Source organism: Nymphalis io, chromosome 1 (genome assembly GCF_905147045.1).
Source record: "Nymphalis io chromosome 1, ilAglIoxx1.1, whole genome shotgun sequence".
In the NCBI taxonomy this organism is placed as follows: domain Eukaryota; kingdom Metazoa; phylum Arthropoda; class Insecta; order Lepidoptera; family Nymphalidae; genus Nymphalis; species Nymphalis io.
The window spans coordinates 1383334-1398303 of record NC_065888.1 but is presented as its reverse complement, the minus strand read 5'-3'; the positions used below and the strand labels follow the sequence as shown (position 1 = coordinate 1398303).

General features: G+C 30.8%; 1 protein-coding gene across 3 annotated transcripts in view; it reads left to right on the top strand.

The window, feature by feature from the left end:
* The window catches only part of LOC126771187 (rho GTPase-activating protein conundrum), an 86430-nt gene that overhangs the window by 23106 nt on the left and 48354 nt on the right, over nt 1-14970 (top strand). Inside the window, exon 1 of one of the 3 annotated variants that reach the window (XM_050490957.1) lies at nt 4622-4862. The exons of 1 other annotated variant lie outside the window; for it this stretch is intronic. Coding sequence is in view for 1 of the 2 variants with exons in the window: in XM_050490952.1 (XP_050346909.1) it covers nt 4962-4973 (12 nt within the window). In the remaining variant the exon portion in view is untranslated. Of the gene's footprint in view, nt 1-4621; nt 4974-14970 lie in introns of those variants that run through there. One more of the 3 variants, XM_050490952.1, reaches the window with a different exon arrangement.

The following is a 14970-nucleotide window of genomic DNA, read 5'->3' as shown; positions in this document are numbered from 1 at the left end:
TTTGCGTACACACTTGTGAACTATAATATCTCCTGCGCAGTTGGCTAATCTCTCTTGAGATTGGCCGCCGTGGCCGAAATCGACCTGGAGGACTATTATTATTTTGATGCTTGCATCCTTTAAATGCTATACCCATTACTTTTTTACTATCATTGATCAATGTTGCATAACATTTCTGACATATCACGATCGCGTACAGCGGTGAGTTTTATGTATGTTCTTACAGAATAGTTCAGCTAAACCGAAATTGTTAAGATTGCCTTTGAAGTAAGAAAATGAAATTTACTCTTATTGACTATAATCGAACAAAAAATACTTATGTTATCGCAGTATCCATGTTTTGTTTTTTCCGTCTCTTCATGTTTTTATATAATTGAATCTTATTTAAATGCATCGACAGACGACAAATATTAATTTTATTATATTCTTATTTTGCTCAACTATTAACTCAAATTTTAGTTATATATGCCTGTTTCATATAAATAATGATAGTTATTGCTCCACTCCTAAAGCTAGGTATACATAAAGCGCGCCAGCCGCGCGTGCCAATGTTCGACCTGAGATGTCCGTTGCCGTACGAGCCTATATGGAGATATTAATTTTGTAGACCGCGGCTGCCGCGCGGCAAACGGTCCAGCTAAACAACTCGCGGCGGCTAGTCAGACCAAAGTCATATAATTGTATTAGTATAATCGAGAGATTTATTTTTATATATTTAGACCAGAAATTATTTGTGAAAAGTGCAGTGTAAGCGTGTTGATAGCCTATCGGTCAATTTTGACGAAGTGAAAATATTTTCTTACATACCTAAGTGATTAAAAATTTAGCATTATGTATTAAACAATAGTTCTTAGTTTGTTTTTCCCATGTTTATAGTATTATAAAAAAAAAAAAAAAAAAAAAAAAAAAAAAAAAAAAAAAAAAAAAAAAAAAAAAAAAAAAAAAAAAAAAAAAAAAAAGCCGAGATGGCCCAGTGGTAAGAACGCGTGAAAAAAAGCCGAGATGGCCCAGTGGTAAGAACGCGTGAATCTTAACCGATGATCGTGGGTTCAAACCCGGGCAAGCACCACTGAATTTTCATGTGCTTAATTTGTGATTATAATTCATCTCGTGCTTTACGGTGAAGGAAAACATCGTGAGGAAACCTGCATGTGTCTAATTTCACTGAAATTCTGCCACATGTGAATTCTACCAACCCGCATTGGAGCAGCGTGGTGGAATAAGCTCCAAACCTTCTCATCAAAAAGAGGAGAGGAGGCCTTTAGCCCAGCAGTGGGACATTCACAGGCTGTTACGGTTACGGTATGTTTATAGTATTTCATAATCAAATTAAATTAATCTTAAATAAGTAAAAAAATATCTTTAAAAAAACAATCGAAAGTTATTTGTTCCAATTTTTATTGATCGATTTAGTAATAATTAATGATGTATATATTAAATGACTAGTGAAAGTGTTGCGGCAATTTTCGAAACCAGCGACGCAAACATTTTTTCTATATTCTTTTGGACTATATTAAAGTAGTTTTGTGCAAACGCGAGGGTAAATATATTTTTTCATGAGAAAGACATAATATAATATAAACTTTTTGCTAAACAAATTTAATAGGACTACAAATATACTATCTCTTTCTCGTACGGATTTTTTTTATAGAATAGGAAGGCGGACGAGCATATGGGCCACCTGATGGTAAGTGGTCACCAACGCTCTTAGACATTGGCATTGTAAGAAATGTCAACCATCGCTTATAGCCAATGCGCCACCAACCTTGGGAACTAAGATTTTATGTCCCTTGTGCCTGGAATTACACTGGCTCACTCACCCTTCAAACCGGAACACAACAATATCAAGTATTGCTGTTTTGCGGTAGAATATCTGATGAGTGGGTGGTACCTACCCAGACGAGCTTGCACAAAGCCCTACCACCAGTAAATTTAAATAAAGGAATTGAAGAGTAAAGCATTTCCAAGTTCTTTTAGACACATTTTTACTTTTATAAGTTTCTAAAACATTTTTTGCTGTTAACGATTTCATGCTAGCGGTCTGTGCTTCTTAAGTTTTCGCTTATGCTCTTATCGAGCCAATGGAAACGTATTTGCGTTTTTCACACAAAAAATTCTAAAATTCATACTGACTTCGAAAAATGACAGCTTTACTACTTACTTACTCGGATAGCACGACAAGTATTTGATTCTACGCCTTTTCTCGCCGGTCGTGTCGGATTTACTTTCACATTAAGTAAATGGATAGGGAATATTTGTAAAGTACACGCGAGTTAACTATAATATTTCTTGAGCAGAAGACTATCGAAGGACTTTGATGAAAAATGATGACGAATGACGCAATTACTATGGCCCATTTTTTCATCTTTCTACTATCAATGAGGTAATGATTATAGTGGTGATAATAAACAAAAACAGAATAATAAAGATATATCACTTATCGTTTCAACGGTCGAAATGCGTACCAAGTTGTAAGTGCCCGTGTTATTTGCTACTTATTCGTTTCGTAATGGAAATTTCGTATTATCTCAGTAAAATCCCCATCGCAATGGCTCACACGTCTTTGATCTGTCAGATTTATCTTTGAAACTGACAGCGGAAGAAAATATTCACGATGTTATTAATCACAGACAGTTTCACATGAGTATTGTTTTTGCTATCATTTCTATATCAATTGAATCGTTATTTCAGGGTTCCGTATCGGGACTAACTTTTATATATTTGGAAAGAGAGCCGGGAATCAAGAATAAAAATAGCGTGGCTGAACTATTATCTGAAATAATTTAAATGTTGTGGAATTATATCGAAAATCGTATCAGATCCGGCCGATGCTTGTCGGTGACAAAAATATCATGAGAAAATTTGCATGTGCATGCATGATGCATAAAATTCTGCCACTTTAGTATCCACCGACCCGCATTAGTAGAGAGTGCTGGATGTTTTAAATTTAACTCCTCTGAGTCGCAAAATTTGTAAACTCAATGGCAAAGGCCAGGCCAATCAGTGGTTATGGGTCATTACTTCAATGTCGAATTATAATGTATAAAATAAAATGTCTAATAAACAAAATCATTAATGTAGTTCGTGACATTATTATTAACGCTCTCCATATCAAGCACTTTAATAATGCCCTGTAATGTTTGCTTCATACTTATTATTGCATTGGATTCACAAACATTGCATTTTTTAAAGATAACTGAAATCCTATTTTATAAAACTAGACAATTTGTATTGTTGGACCTGCTTATATCAAAAACTACCTGTCTGAATTGAATAATTCTTTTGAGTTTAACATTCCGCTCACGGAGGAAGAATATAGGCTCTAAAACTTCTCGCTTAGACTAAAGCAGAAACCATAAACATCAACCGATATGAAAAACTGTATGAAACAGGCACGTCTATCGAGTTAATGTTTAATGGCGCTGTATATACTTTTTTATACACGTTAAAGTGAAACTGTATTAGAAATTTGTCTTAATTTTACAGTTTTAATTAATGCTGTAATAATTACCATCAATAAAATAAATAAATGTGAAAAAACACTTTTTTGTAAATAGTAATTATTTATTGGATATAATTTTATAAATACCTACTTGTTAATCTGAAGTGAAGGAAGTAAAAGTTATCATAGAGTTTCATTTAGATCTGGAGAAAACACATCAGTCACTTTGACCCATTTTCCTAAACTTAGCCACATTTCCCAGACTCGTATGATATGCGGTTTTCCATTGCAAACCGGACTACCGGATGCTACCTGTCTGACTTTCTATGATTGTCGAAATGGTAAAAACAAGATTGTCTGCTTGATAAATGTCTTATTTTTAGTCAATTTTCTAGAATTATCTGTTGCTTATTTCAATTTGTGGTCAAATATTCAATTGAATCTGGATTAAGTGATGTGATTCGAGTTTTAAAAAGCAATTGAGTTTTCACTAAAAAGGTGTATGAATGTATATTGAATAAATTTTCCTCTTAATATTTTGTGAGAAATACATTTAGGTAGGTATATCTTTTAAGATTAAATTTAAATGGTTCATTTTAATTTTAAATAAATAAAAATGTATAGTTTAAAATATGGAGATTTTTTAAGAAAATATATTAAGTTTTTGTTTCAGTATTTAAGTTTGCATAAATTTACCTTAAACTTTCTTGCGACTAGCTTCTATTTAGTATTTTTTTTTTCTTCATGTTACATGTATGTAATTAGCCACACACAACTTGACTCATTTGTTTATTCAAGTGCTCCACGTTATTTTCTTTGCCTACGTATTTAATTTTATTTATTTTTTAAAACGATTATTTCGTAGTGACACGATGTAAACGAGTTTCATCATAATACTATTTTAAAACGTCTTTGTTTTCAAGTAGTGCTCTCTTTATTGTTTTGATTTTGTCTAAAAGTTATCTGTTATTTTTTTAAGAATTTGTTTCGAAAGAAATAGTCTACATCGGATACGTAACAAATCGTGGAAGCTTAAATCCACCTGGAGACGTGATAAAAAACAACAGGTTGGGTGCGCGTGAGGCCGCGACAAAGAATTGTCTGGGGGCGCCAGAGGCTGCGATCGAGCGAGAGGGACGATACCGTCAAGCCTATTCCATTCATTCTCGATAGCTCGCCGCAGTGCCGCGCTAACCGCCAACGGTAACGCTTGTCACGTTATTATCTTGATACTAATCAAATACGCGACTAACTTTTGAAAAGTTTAACAGTAACGAATCCGTTTAAAAGTCGAATATCGAAATAAACAGTGTTGTGAAACAGTGTGGCGTTTTAGCAACAACGCCGGTACGACGCGTAGCGTCAAAAACTTTCGTCGGCAAGTTTCAAATGGTCCTCTGCAATAATTAGTTTGGTAAAAGTGAGTGTGTGTGCTGTGGACGCTTGATGGTTTAATTATTAGAACTCGAATTGGCGTTTGTTTGTATTTATTCGTGCTCACGACTGTCTGGAATTACAAATGATCAAGTTGGTTAGTGCATTGCTTGTCGATAAAACCGCTTAGCACTTAATTTTGTTTATTAACGTAGTGCATGTTATAATGAACACTATCTTTACACGCTTCCACTTATTGACATATCAATTTTTGTATCAATTGATAACACATTATTGTACAAATTAGTTTCTTAATGCAGTTGATAACAAATTTATCTTTGAAGACATCTATAATTATACGATACGACGTATGTAATTTATCAATGAATATTGGATTCACTATGATGTCATTTCTGACTCAGAAGGATGCAGAACTTTACCCTCTCAGCTAACTTAATCGTTTTCTTGTAACTGTTGGATTGGGAATTATTATTTAAATATTGACTTTTAATAAATGTTTACTTTGTATCAAAACCAAAAACTCTTAAGATTAATGTAATTTATTGAATAATATACATTTTAAAAGTAAACAATAAGCCGGTTCTACACATCTCTGAACTAAATTATTTTGACAGGACTAAAATATTGCTGCATCTTTCTAATGTATGGCTTTGAAAAGGGTTGAAAGTCTTGATCTATAATATATATTTTTGTTTAGTTTTATTGCCTTAAATAAAAAAATTATTGCCTGTTATTGTAATATCCACTATTTTGCTTGAGAATTGAATTTTGATTAGCTTTATTTAGCGCATCTTTTAAATAATATCCACGAATAAGCAAATTCTCGGTTAGAAGATGAAAGTGAGTTGTTATCACGCAGATGTTGCGTTAAGAAATCTTGCATGCATCATTTGATTTAACTCGATTTCATTGTTATAATTCCCATCCATTTATTTATATTAGATATTAATTTTAATGTGGTTTTATATAAGTGCCATACCATTCCTGCTTCCCCCTTCCTTCTTAAGTCCACGCGAGCTGGTTCTCGATGTCACCGCCTATTTAGCAACTCCTTTCTTTGTCGCACTACCAAAAAATGGAATTCCTTACCAGCTCACGTGTTCCCCTCCTCTTACAACCCGGGTTCCTTCAAACGAGGCGTGAAGAGGCATCTTGCGGGCCGGCAAGGCGGGGACGGCTAGTACAGAACATTCTTCCCGACTGTACTGGCCGTTGTCGCGTTTGGACTCTACTACCACTTACCATCAGGTCGAGTAGTCATTTGCCATCCCGGCGCATATAAAAAAAAACCATATTTTTGCAATACCATATTGTTAAAAAAACCTATCTCTTTTGGTACCCACCAGACGCAGGGCTACGTGTATAATAAAAAGTCTCGTCTGCCATCCGAAAATAAAAATATTTATTCTAGAAACAGTTGGCAGTAATATTTTTTATTGTTAAAAATTAAAATTGCCATGTTTTTATTTTAAATAAAAATGGATTGCGATATAAAGTACGTAAGAAATTCATCGAAACAGTTATTATACAATATTATATATGTTTTAACGTGTAACGAAATAAATAAAAAAAGTTAAAAAAAAAAATATTATTCTTAAAACTCTTTTGTTACGTTATTATAAATGACGTAGTCTCAAAAATATTTATAGCCAATGTCATAAAAGTTATTAAAGCAATTGCTGGGCTCTTTCTTTTTGAGTAAAAGGCTTTGAGCTTACTCCATCACGCTGCTCCAATGCGGGTTGGTGGACAGTCATAATTTAGTATTACTTGCTTATATTATATTATACTTGCTTATCAAACTAATTCTTTTGTTTTTCGAATTCACAGAAACGTCCGTCTAAACAGTGATATAGGATGGATATCAATAGATATCTAAAGAAATTAAGAAAGCGTACAAACAATAACTAAACAATAGGCTGTCATTTTAACACACAATGAATCACAGAACACGACAGGGACAAAGCATGGATAAGTGTATTTTAGCATTAATATGATGGTAAGAGAGCGGAAAGTGGTCGCAAATTCACAAAATTGGCTTTCTTTTGTTATCCGAGGATTTGCTCCAATTACCCATATCACGGCTTCGTTTTCATGTTGCGTGCGTTCTCCTAATCAGGGTTGCCACCGTGTATTGAATAAAACAGATTATTTTGTGAACTCTTTTGTTTTTGTGGTTTATTTTCTAAGTTAAAATGTGTACAATATTTTTTATTTTTGTATTATGTATTTTTTCTATATTATAATAATAATAAAAAACTTAAGGTAAATTTTACCCAGAGAAATCACTAAATATTAAATTTTTATCGGTCTTTGCTTATCAATGCAGATATAATTTATACTTAAATATATCCTTGTGATTTTAACTTTACTGGCAGCCCTGTTGCTAATGACTACACATAAGTCGCTACATTAATCATTCCCCTGGGGATATGATTTCTCCTGTCACGTATTAAATCTAGCCGCTCTGTAATTCATCTGCCGTTTACATTGATTTTGTTATCAACGTGTAGTGTTGCGTGTCCGCTGTGACTTGTTCATCTTGTGTGTTATTTATATTTTGTAAAAAAAATATACATGAAATTTAGCCTAATAAAGCGGTAATTTTTGTATTCTGGTATTCTTTTAATTTGTTATTATGTGATTTGCAAATTTTCAAAATATTTTGTGAAGAAATAGATTTTACCTTGTTAAATCTCCCTTTGCTCTGTATTGTCCATTATCCATATAGATAAGGGTTTTTGATTAACACAAATAAAAACAATGAGCTAATAGACTCCTTAAGGTAATTTTACTGCGTTTTTGTCACTTAAATAAAGTATATTTTATACGTCTGGTTTTAGTTACATGACGTATAATAATTAATATAGTAGGGTATGTATGTTAACTTAAATTACAAATAAAAATCTTCGAATCGTCATTTACAAAATTGATATAACATAAAGCTATCAACGAATGGAAACGGTTTTTATAATAACTATTAATGATAAAGATTGAAATAGGATTTATCTTCCCGCAGATATTATTTTAAATAAATAAAAACAAGAAAAGATACACAAGTTAAGAAAATGTGACAATGGAATTAAAAATGAGTTTCCACGTCGCAATCAGTATGTTGCTATAAATAGCAACGGAAGTTATCATCAATCATGGTCACAGTACATTAGCTCTTGATTCCATCTTATCTCCGGAGATGTTATCATTCGTTTGCGCGGTAAACAATACATCGTTGACGTATTAACGGTATCTGACTTAACTTCAGGATCGGATTCTGAATTTTGTGGTTTTTACCGTTTTTTTTATTTGTGGATATTATCTTAATAACATCTTACATATATAATTTAAAATTTAGTATTCTATGATTATTTCTCTAACTTTTTATAAGTTATAACTTATACAAAAATCTATCAATAAAAAATAATGCAAGTTTTTTTTTTATATTATGCATTAACGTTTCGTTCGACGATTGTGTTGAAACTTGGTAATTGGTACGTGAAGATCTTTGGAATTTTATCATCAAGATGCAATTGTTTGGGCACGAGATAAGTCGGCTAATTGTGTACAAAAAATTAAGAGAGACCGCAAGTTGCAACACAAGCCCAGAACCACGCACCAATTATCTTTGAGGTTTGATTCACCCTCTTAATTCAAATACGTATTCGATTAAAACATTAATCTTGGATTTGTATATATCATGCATATATATTTGATAAAAAATATATGCAAACTATTGTAGAAATTGTTTTTTCTAATTATACAATGTGGCAACCCTAGACTAGTAATATTCGTGTTGTAATTGTGAAATCTTATATTTAAATTACTTATTGAAATCCAAGGCATGCAAAAATATGATTGCTTTGTAACGATCTAAGAAGTAATCTACACATATATGATGAAAGTAAAATCAATTTTGTTTTAATATTAATATAAAACGGTTTTATAATAAATTATTAAATTAATATTTGAGAAACGAGGAAGTTGCGTCTGACTCTAATCGATTTTAATATTAATATGTATTTTAATTTAATTTGTTTTTAATTGTTATTTTGAATTAATTAAGTTTTAAGATGTCATAAGATGTTAAGGATTCGAATTGTATTGTACTCTCTTTCATAGTTCAGTTTTTTTCCTTATTTTATATCAGTAAACACTTACCTCGTCAGATATCTCAAAGTTATCTCAAAGGATTAATGATTCAGCAATATTTTGTGTTTTTCTCAATACAAATGACAAAGCATTAAAATATATTCTTTACGAAATATAAGTAATAATGTCCATTCTTCTTCGTAATTTTTACAACTACTAAATGTTTTGCAAGCGAAATGATGATTAAATAAATAATAAAATAAATATACTGGGACATTATTCACACATGGCCATCTGATCCCAAACTAAGCAGAGCTTGTACTATGGAAACCAGACAACTGATATACTACATATACTACTTTTTCTTTTGTAAATACATACTTATATAGATAATTACACCCAGACTCAGGACAAACGGACATGTTTATGCACACAAATATCTGTCCTGGGTGGGAATCGAACCCATAACCTTCGGCGTGAAAGCCAAGTATCTACCAACCACGCCAATCGGTCCGTCATTTTAGATTTCGACAATTTCGAAATAAAACTCTATAAATTACGTGCAGTCATCTTATTGAATGTCAAGTACACTATGTTTGACCACTTGTGCAATTTGTCAATGAGATATTGCGCCATTTTGTCCACCAAATAGGCAGAGACAATTTTTTTTGCAATAATCAATATTTTTTTGTTTATTCGTACTATGGTCGTGCGTTATATTTAATTTTATTGTTTTTCCAGTCATATAACTTATTTTTTACTACGAAATAAAATATGAATATAATTTCAAATATTGAATACATGTTTTGCCTATTTTGTTTCAGATATTAATTACATGTCAATGTTATAAATGTGAAAAGGCGGATTTTATAATATTTAATATAATAATCGATTATATTGTGGTATAGAACAGTAAGGAGAAACATATTTATTTAAGAAAAAATACTTTTTTAAGTAATTTAATTTCTACTAAGCTACCATATTGTGATAAAATACAGATCGCATAAAACAATCTTATGGATAACATCTTACGTTAATGGAATATATTAATTATGTAAAGATAAAGGAAATCCTATATTTATATAGAATTTCTTGTAATATGAGTAAGTGAGCCGGTGCACGAAGTACGTGCGGTTATGTAGAAACGTCCGATAAGCAAACCTCGCTGCGCAAGAGTTGAGTTGTTAACACACTCATGCTGCAAAGTGATAAGGACCAATTTTGTGTGACATAGTATTTTAAATACTATTAATAATTATATACTAAATCAATCTATCACTTAGGTGATAGGCTAGTTTTGAGTGCTTTATTATAATACGCCATAAATGTTATAGTGGAGGTAGAAATATTTGTTAAAGAAGAATATTTTTGTATTGTTCATTTATTTCCCAGACAACCGATAAGAGTTTATATAATAAAATATATAAAAAGCGATTTTCACCTTCATTTCAATTTCTGATTTCAAATAAAATAATGCTGGTTATTTTTACAAGCGCCATAAAGAATATTATGAATGTACGATGATGATTTATCTATGTACATTCCTTAGTTATTCTATGTAACCTAAGAATACAATATTGTCGTAAGAATTTTATGAAAAAAAAAACATTTTTTGCGAACGTCTGTACATTTACTGAAACAAAATATTCTATATCATACAAAATGAAAGTCGTAATTAGACTATAGGTTACATAATTCATACATATGTAAATTGTAATTGTAATGATTTGTACTTAGTTACATAAAACCGTGTAACATTGCACATATCTTGTTAAGAATATATTTCCTATTTCTATCTCGGTAGAATCTTGTTTTATTAATTATGCACATTATACATTAAGGAAGTTTAGACAATGCGTGGGAATGTTAACGAGACGCTCAAAGTTACGTTTCATTTACTTACGATGTATGTCAAATTTGATTTCAAGTTAGGAAATTTGTTATAATTCGTATCTGTACATTAGAGTTGTTATTATATATTGATTTATTTTTTATTGTAAGCTTCATTTATTTTGTGCTGGCAAGACTAGTATATGTAAACAGAGCTGTTGTTCTAAAAAAGCAGAGACTAAAACATCTTCTCCTGTTACTATTATAACGTTGCCGAAGAATACAATAATTGCAAGTATCATCGATATTTCATATACGTTCCTATTGGACAAAGAAAAGTTGTTCTATTCTTATGGATGCTTTGGCGGGATAAATAAAGTCATATATGTTAAACGATTATTGTCTAGGTAATTATAGCCGTGTTCAAACCGCTAAATATGGAGACGTGACAAAGTTTATTATAAATGCGTTAAAAACGTTGTTTAATTTCGTAATTACATGTCGTTTATTTTTGAATAGAATACCGTGGACTTTTTATTTTTCTTCTCACATAATTATGCCTCATGTTTTCAAAATGCTTAAATACAGTACAATATTATCTATATATATATATATATATATATATATATATATATATATATATATATTTGTCACTATAATATTTAAGGTACTTCAAAGTACCAGTATACATTGTCAAGGTGGAAAATAACACCTCTGTTCCTAAGATAGTAGGATATCATAGCAAAATATATATAACAGTATAACGTAACGCACACACAAGCGCAAATAACCACTACATTGGATTCAACGCCACCGCGACTGTCGCGAAGCCGATGTACATAATATTCGAAATAGTATTTCCAACATTATTCTGTAAGAATAAACTTGAAACTCATAGCGCCGATAACGGTCGTGAAATTGCAGAAAGTGATACCTGACATTATCCTAATAATTATAACATTTCAAAAATACACGCATTAAAATAGTATATTGCCAAAAATCGGTTGTCAATATTTCAAGGGTGATTTACGAAGTGAGTTCTTACAGAATAATAATGTCCTCCAGACAGATTTCGGCCACGGCGGCCAACCTTAAGAAAGATTAGCCAACTGCGCAGGAGATATTAGAGTGCACAAGAGTGTGTACAAACTCTCATAATCAGATGGGTATGGCAATCCGACACGACCGGAAAGAGTTCAGGTGCAGGACCAACGACTTTACATGCTTTCCGAGGCACGGGAGTGTACGGGAGAGTGGAGTATTTTCTAACAGAAAAACTCAATAACTTTTTTATTGACCCGACCTGGGAAGGTCGGGTCCTGGGGGACCTCCAGGTGTGTGGCCTTACATCTGGCCACTAGACCAACGAGGCAGTCAGACACTATCGCAGTAAAGCTATTTTGTAATGACATGAAAATGATATGCATTATTTATAAATATTATTAACGCATCAAAATAGCGTGTGCATAAAGATGTATGACATTGTTGTATGTATGTATGTTTTTGTTCTCTAGGATGCGCAGGTGTGTCTGAGTCTTTGCATGACACCTGCCTATTAGATATACTAGTTTTCCATTATGTATTGCAAACATAACTTACTTATGCGTTATCCTACTTATTTATTAATAAAAAATATACTTGTTTCATTCAATTAATTTAGTTTTATTTATAATTATAATTACATTTAATGTTCAATTTTTATGTACACATTTATATATTTATATATAATATAAATTCTCCTTTTTTTATTTAATTTTATTTCGTGCTTATTGCATATTTATGTAGTCAAAACAGATGTAGCAGTTTTGTAACATCGTTCTAAAACATTGAAGTAACGAGGGGTGCTGATATAATTACATTACATTCGATTTTGCAACGTTACCTGAAAGTGAATGTAATTATTTCTAATTACATATAATTTAATTACTGTTAACAATTTAAAAAATCTTTCACAGGAGCATAATTAAAATTGTTTTGTTTCGAAACTTTCGTTGTTTCGAAGTTTTTTAGATAACGAAGATGAACCCGTAGATTCAGTTTTGTGATATTTTAAAACATATCTATATCTATTTAAAAGAATACTAATCATAACATTTTTTATACTATAAAATAGTTAAAAAAACACTTAAATAAAGTATGAGTTAGATTTATTTACAAATCTTATTTGAAATAGTAGGCATCGTGTAATTTATTTCTTTTTCGACAGTCAGCGATAAAGGTTGCATTTTCAAATTACATTACTAATAATATTATGTCTGTTAAGAAATGTGCATGCTCTGAAGTTTAATTTACATAGAAAAAATATAATTATTTATGCGTAGGTTAAATTAATGGTTTTGTTTAAAGTTAGTTGTTAATCTAAATTTTAAATAAATCTATATTAATTATTAATCTATATTAATTATAGTAATAATAGCTTTCAACGCGATTTCTATTTAAAAACACATTAGTTGTATATTGAATTCAAACGATTGCATTGTATTGCTATTTCAATATGAGTAAGTATATAAACAGTTGACTTAATATTTGAGATTTCAACATGGCTGTCGCAATAATTTTTTGACAATTCTTTTTTTATTTAGATTCGTACGAGTGCTTATCAACCGTCGTTTCATAAGCACAACGATCAAGTACTTCCCAAATATAAGATGATGATGATGACGTTACTAACATGATATGATCTAACCACTTATTTAATCTTTGATCAGTTCTTACCATTTTGGTTGTATTTTATTGCTTCTGATTCATTGGTTTTATAATTTATCAGCCAATAGTAGTTTTAAATTTATAATCTGTCTCGTCAACGCTATTGATATAGCTACACAGAAGTGTTTGCTATTTCCATTTTCGAAATGAAATCATGAATATCATATAATGTACCGTAAAAATTATAAATTTTTTACTATAATTGTTTTTTATGTACATATTTTACTTTTTTTGAAATTCGAACTAATGTGTTGTCGTACGTAATATTAAAAGTTAGTATATAAATAAAATTAAAAAAGTTGTGAAACTTAAGTAAACTCTGCGTCAGAACAGTTTTATTCAAATGTTATGTACATAGAAAGAACGTTGCATTCAAATTTGACATCAACATTTTTTTGTCATTGCGCCCAAAGAATTCAGAAGCCTAAATGCTTAAAGACATTTGAGGTATCAAATTATGCCTAGATTAAATAAGAGGTTATTTACTAAATGCACCGACGACAGCACATAAAAAATTTATAGATGCATGCCCGGCTTTGAACTCGCGATCGCCGGTAAAGATTAACGTTATTTCAAAATTATAAATAAAAATAATATATAGCTATAGAGAATGCCATATTTAAAATATAAAATTGTACAAATCAGATATTTGACATTTATAACATATGAATATAAATATATTGACACTTATAACATATAACATATAACACATGAAATAAACTAGGAAGCATTGGTTATAAAAATAAATCAAAGTCTTTATATGATGTCTATATATAAAACAATTTATGATCAACCAAAATAACCTTAATATCTTCTTAAGTATGATGTTAATCGCGTATGTAAAAGTGAATCAAAAGACAAGCCAGGTGACATCACACACCGACATTCTTGATCCTCGCCAAAAATTTCAATAAATGTGACCACATCCGGTGTGATCGATTCGATAATCGGAGAAATGATGCGGTTTTCTAATTGATAACTCGTTTTTTAATGTGACTTATGATTTCTTATTGATTTCTATGTCAAAGCAATAATTTGAAATAAAATGTAGGTGTTTGATCTAAAATTATTCTCATACGGTGCACAATATTTCTTAGGATTTATTACATAATAAATATGTATATATATACGTATTGATTGTATATATTAAAAGTTAAAATAAAACTGAAAATAACAGAGATTTATATAATATTTTTTTAAAATATGTTTTATTAAAATAAGAAGACGAATAAATTGCGCTTTGGTTATTTTAAGCAATTGTAACATGGCTAGCGCAAGTATTAATAATTGATGACAAATATATAAAACAACATTGAACGACAATATTTACAATACATTATTAAAAAAAACAACTCAAGATCGTGTAAAATTGAAAGTGTAAAATATAAACATTTTCCATTGTAATGGATAGTTTGTTCTATCTTTTATCCGTCGATCGGCTTCAAATGTAAATGTAATGTGTAATAAAAATGTAATGTGTAAATGAATGGGGACTAATCCTATTAGCCTAA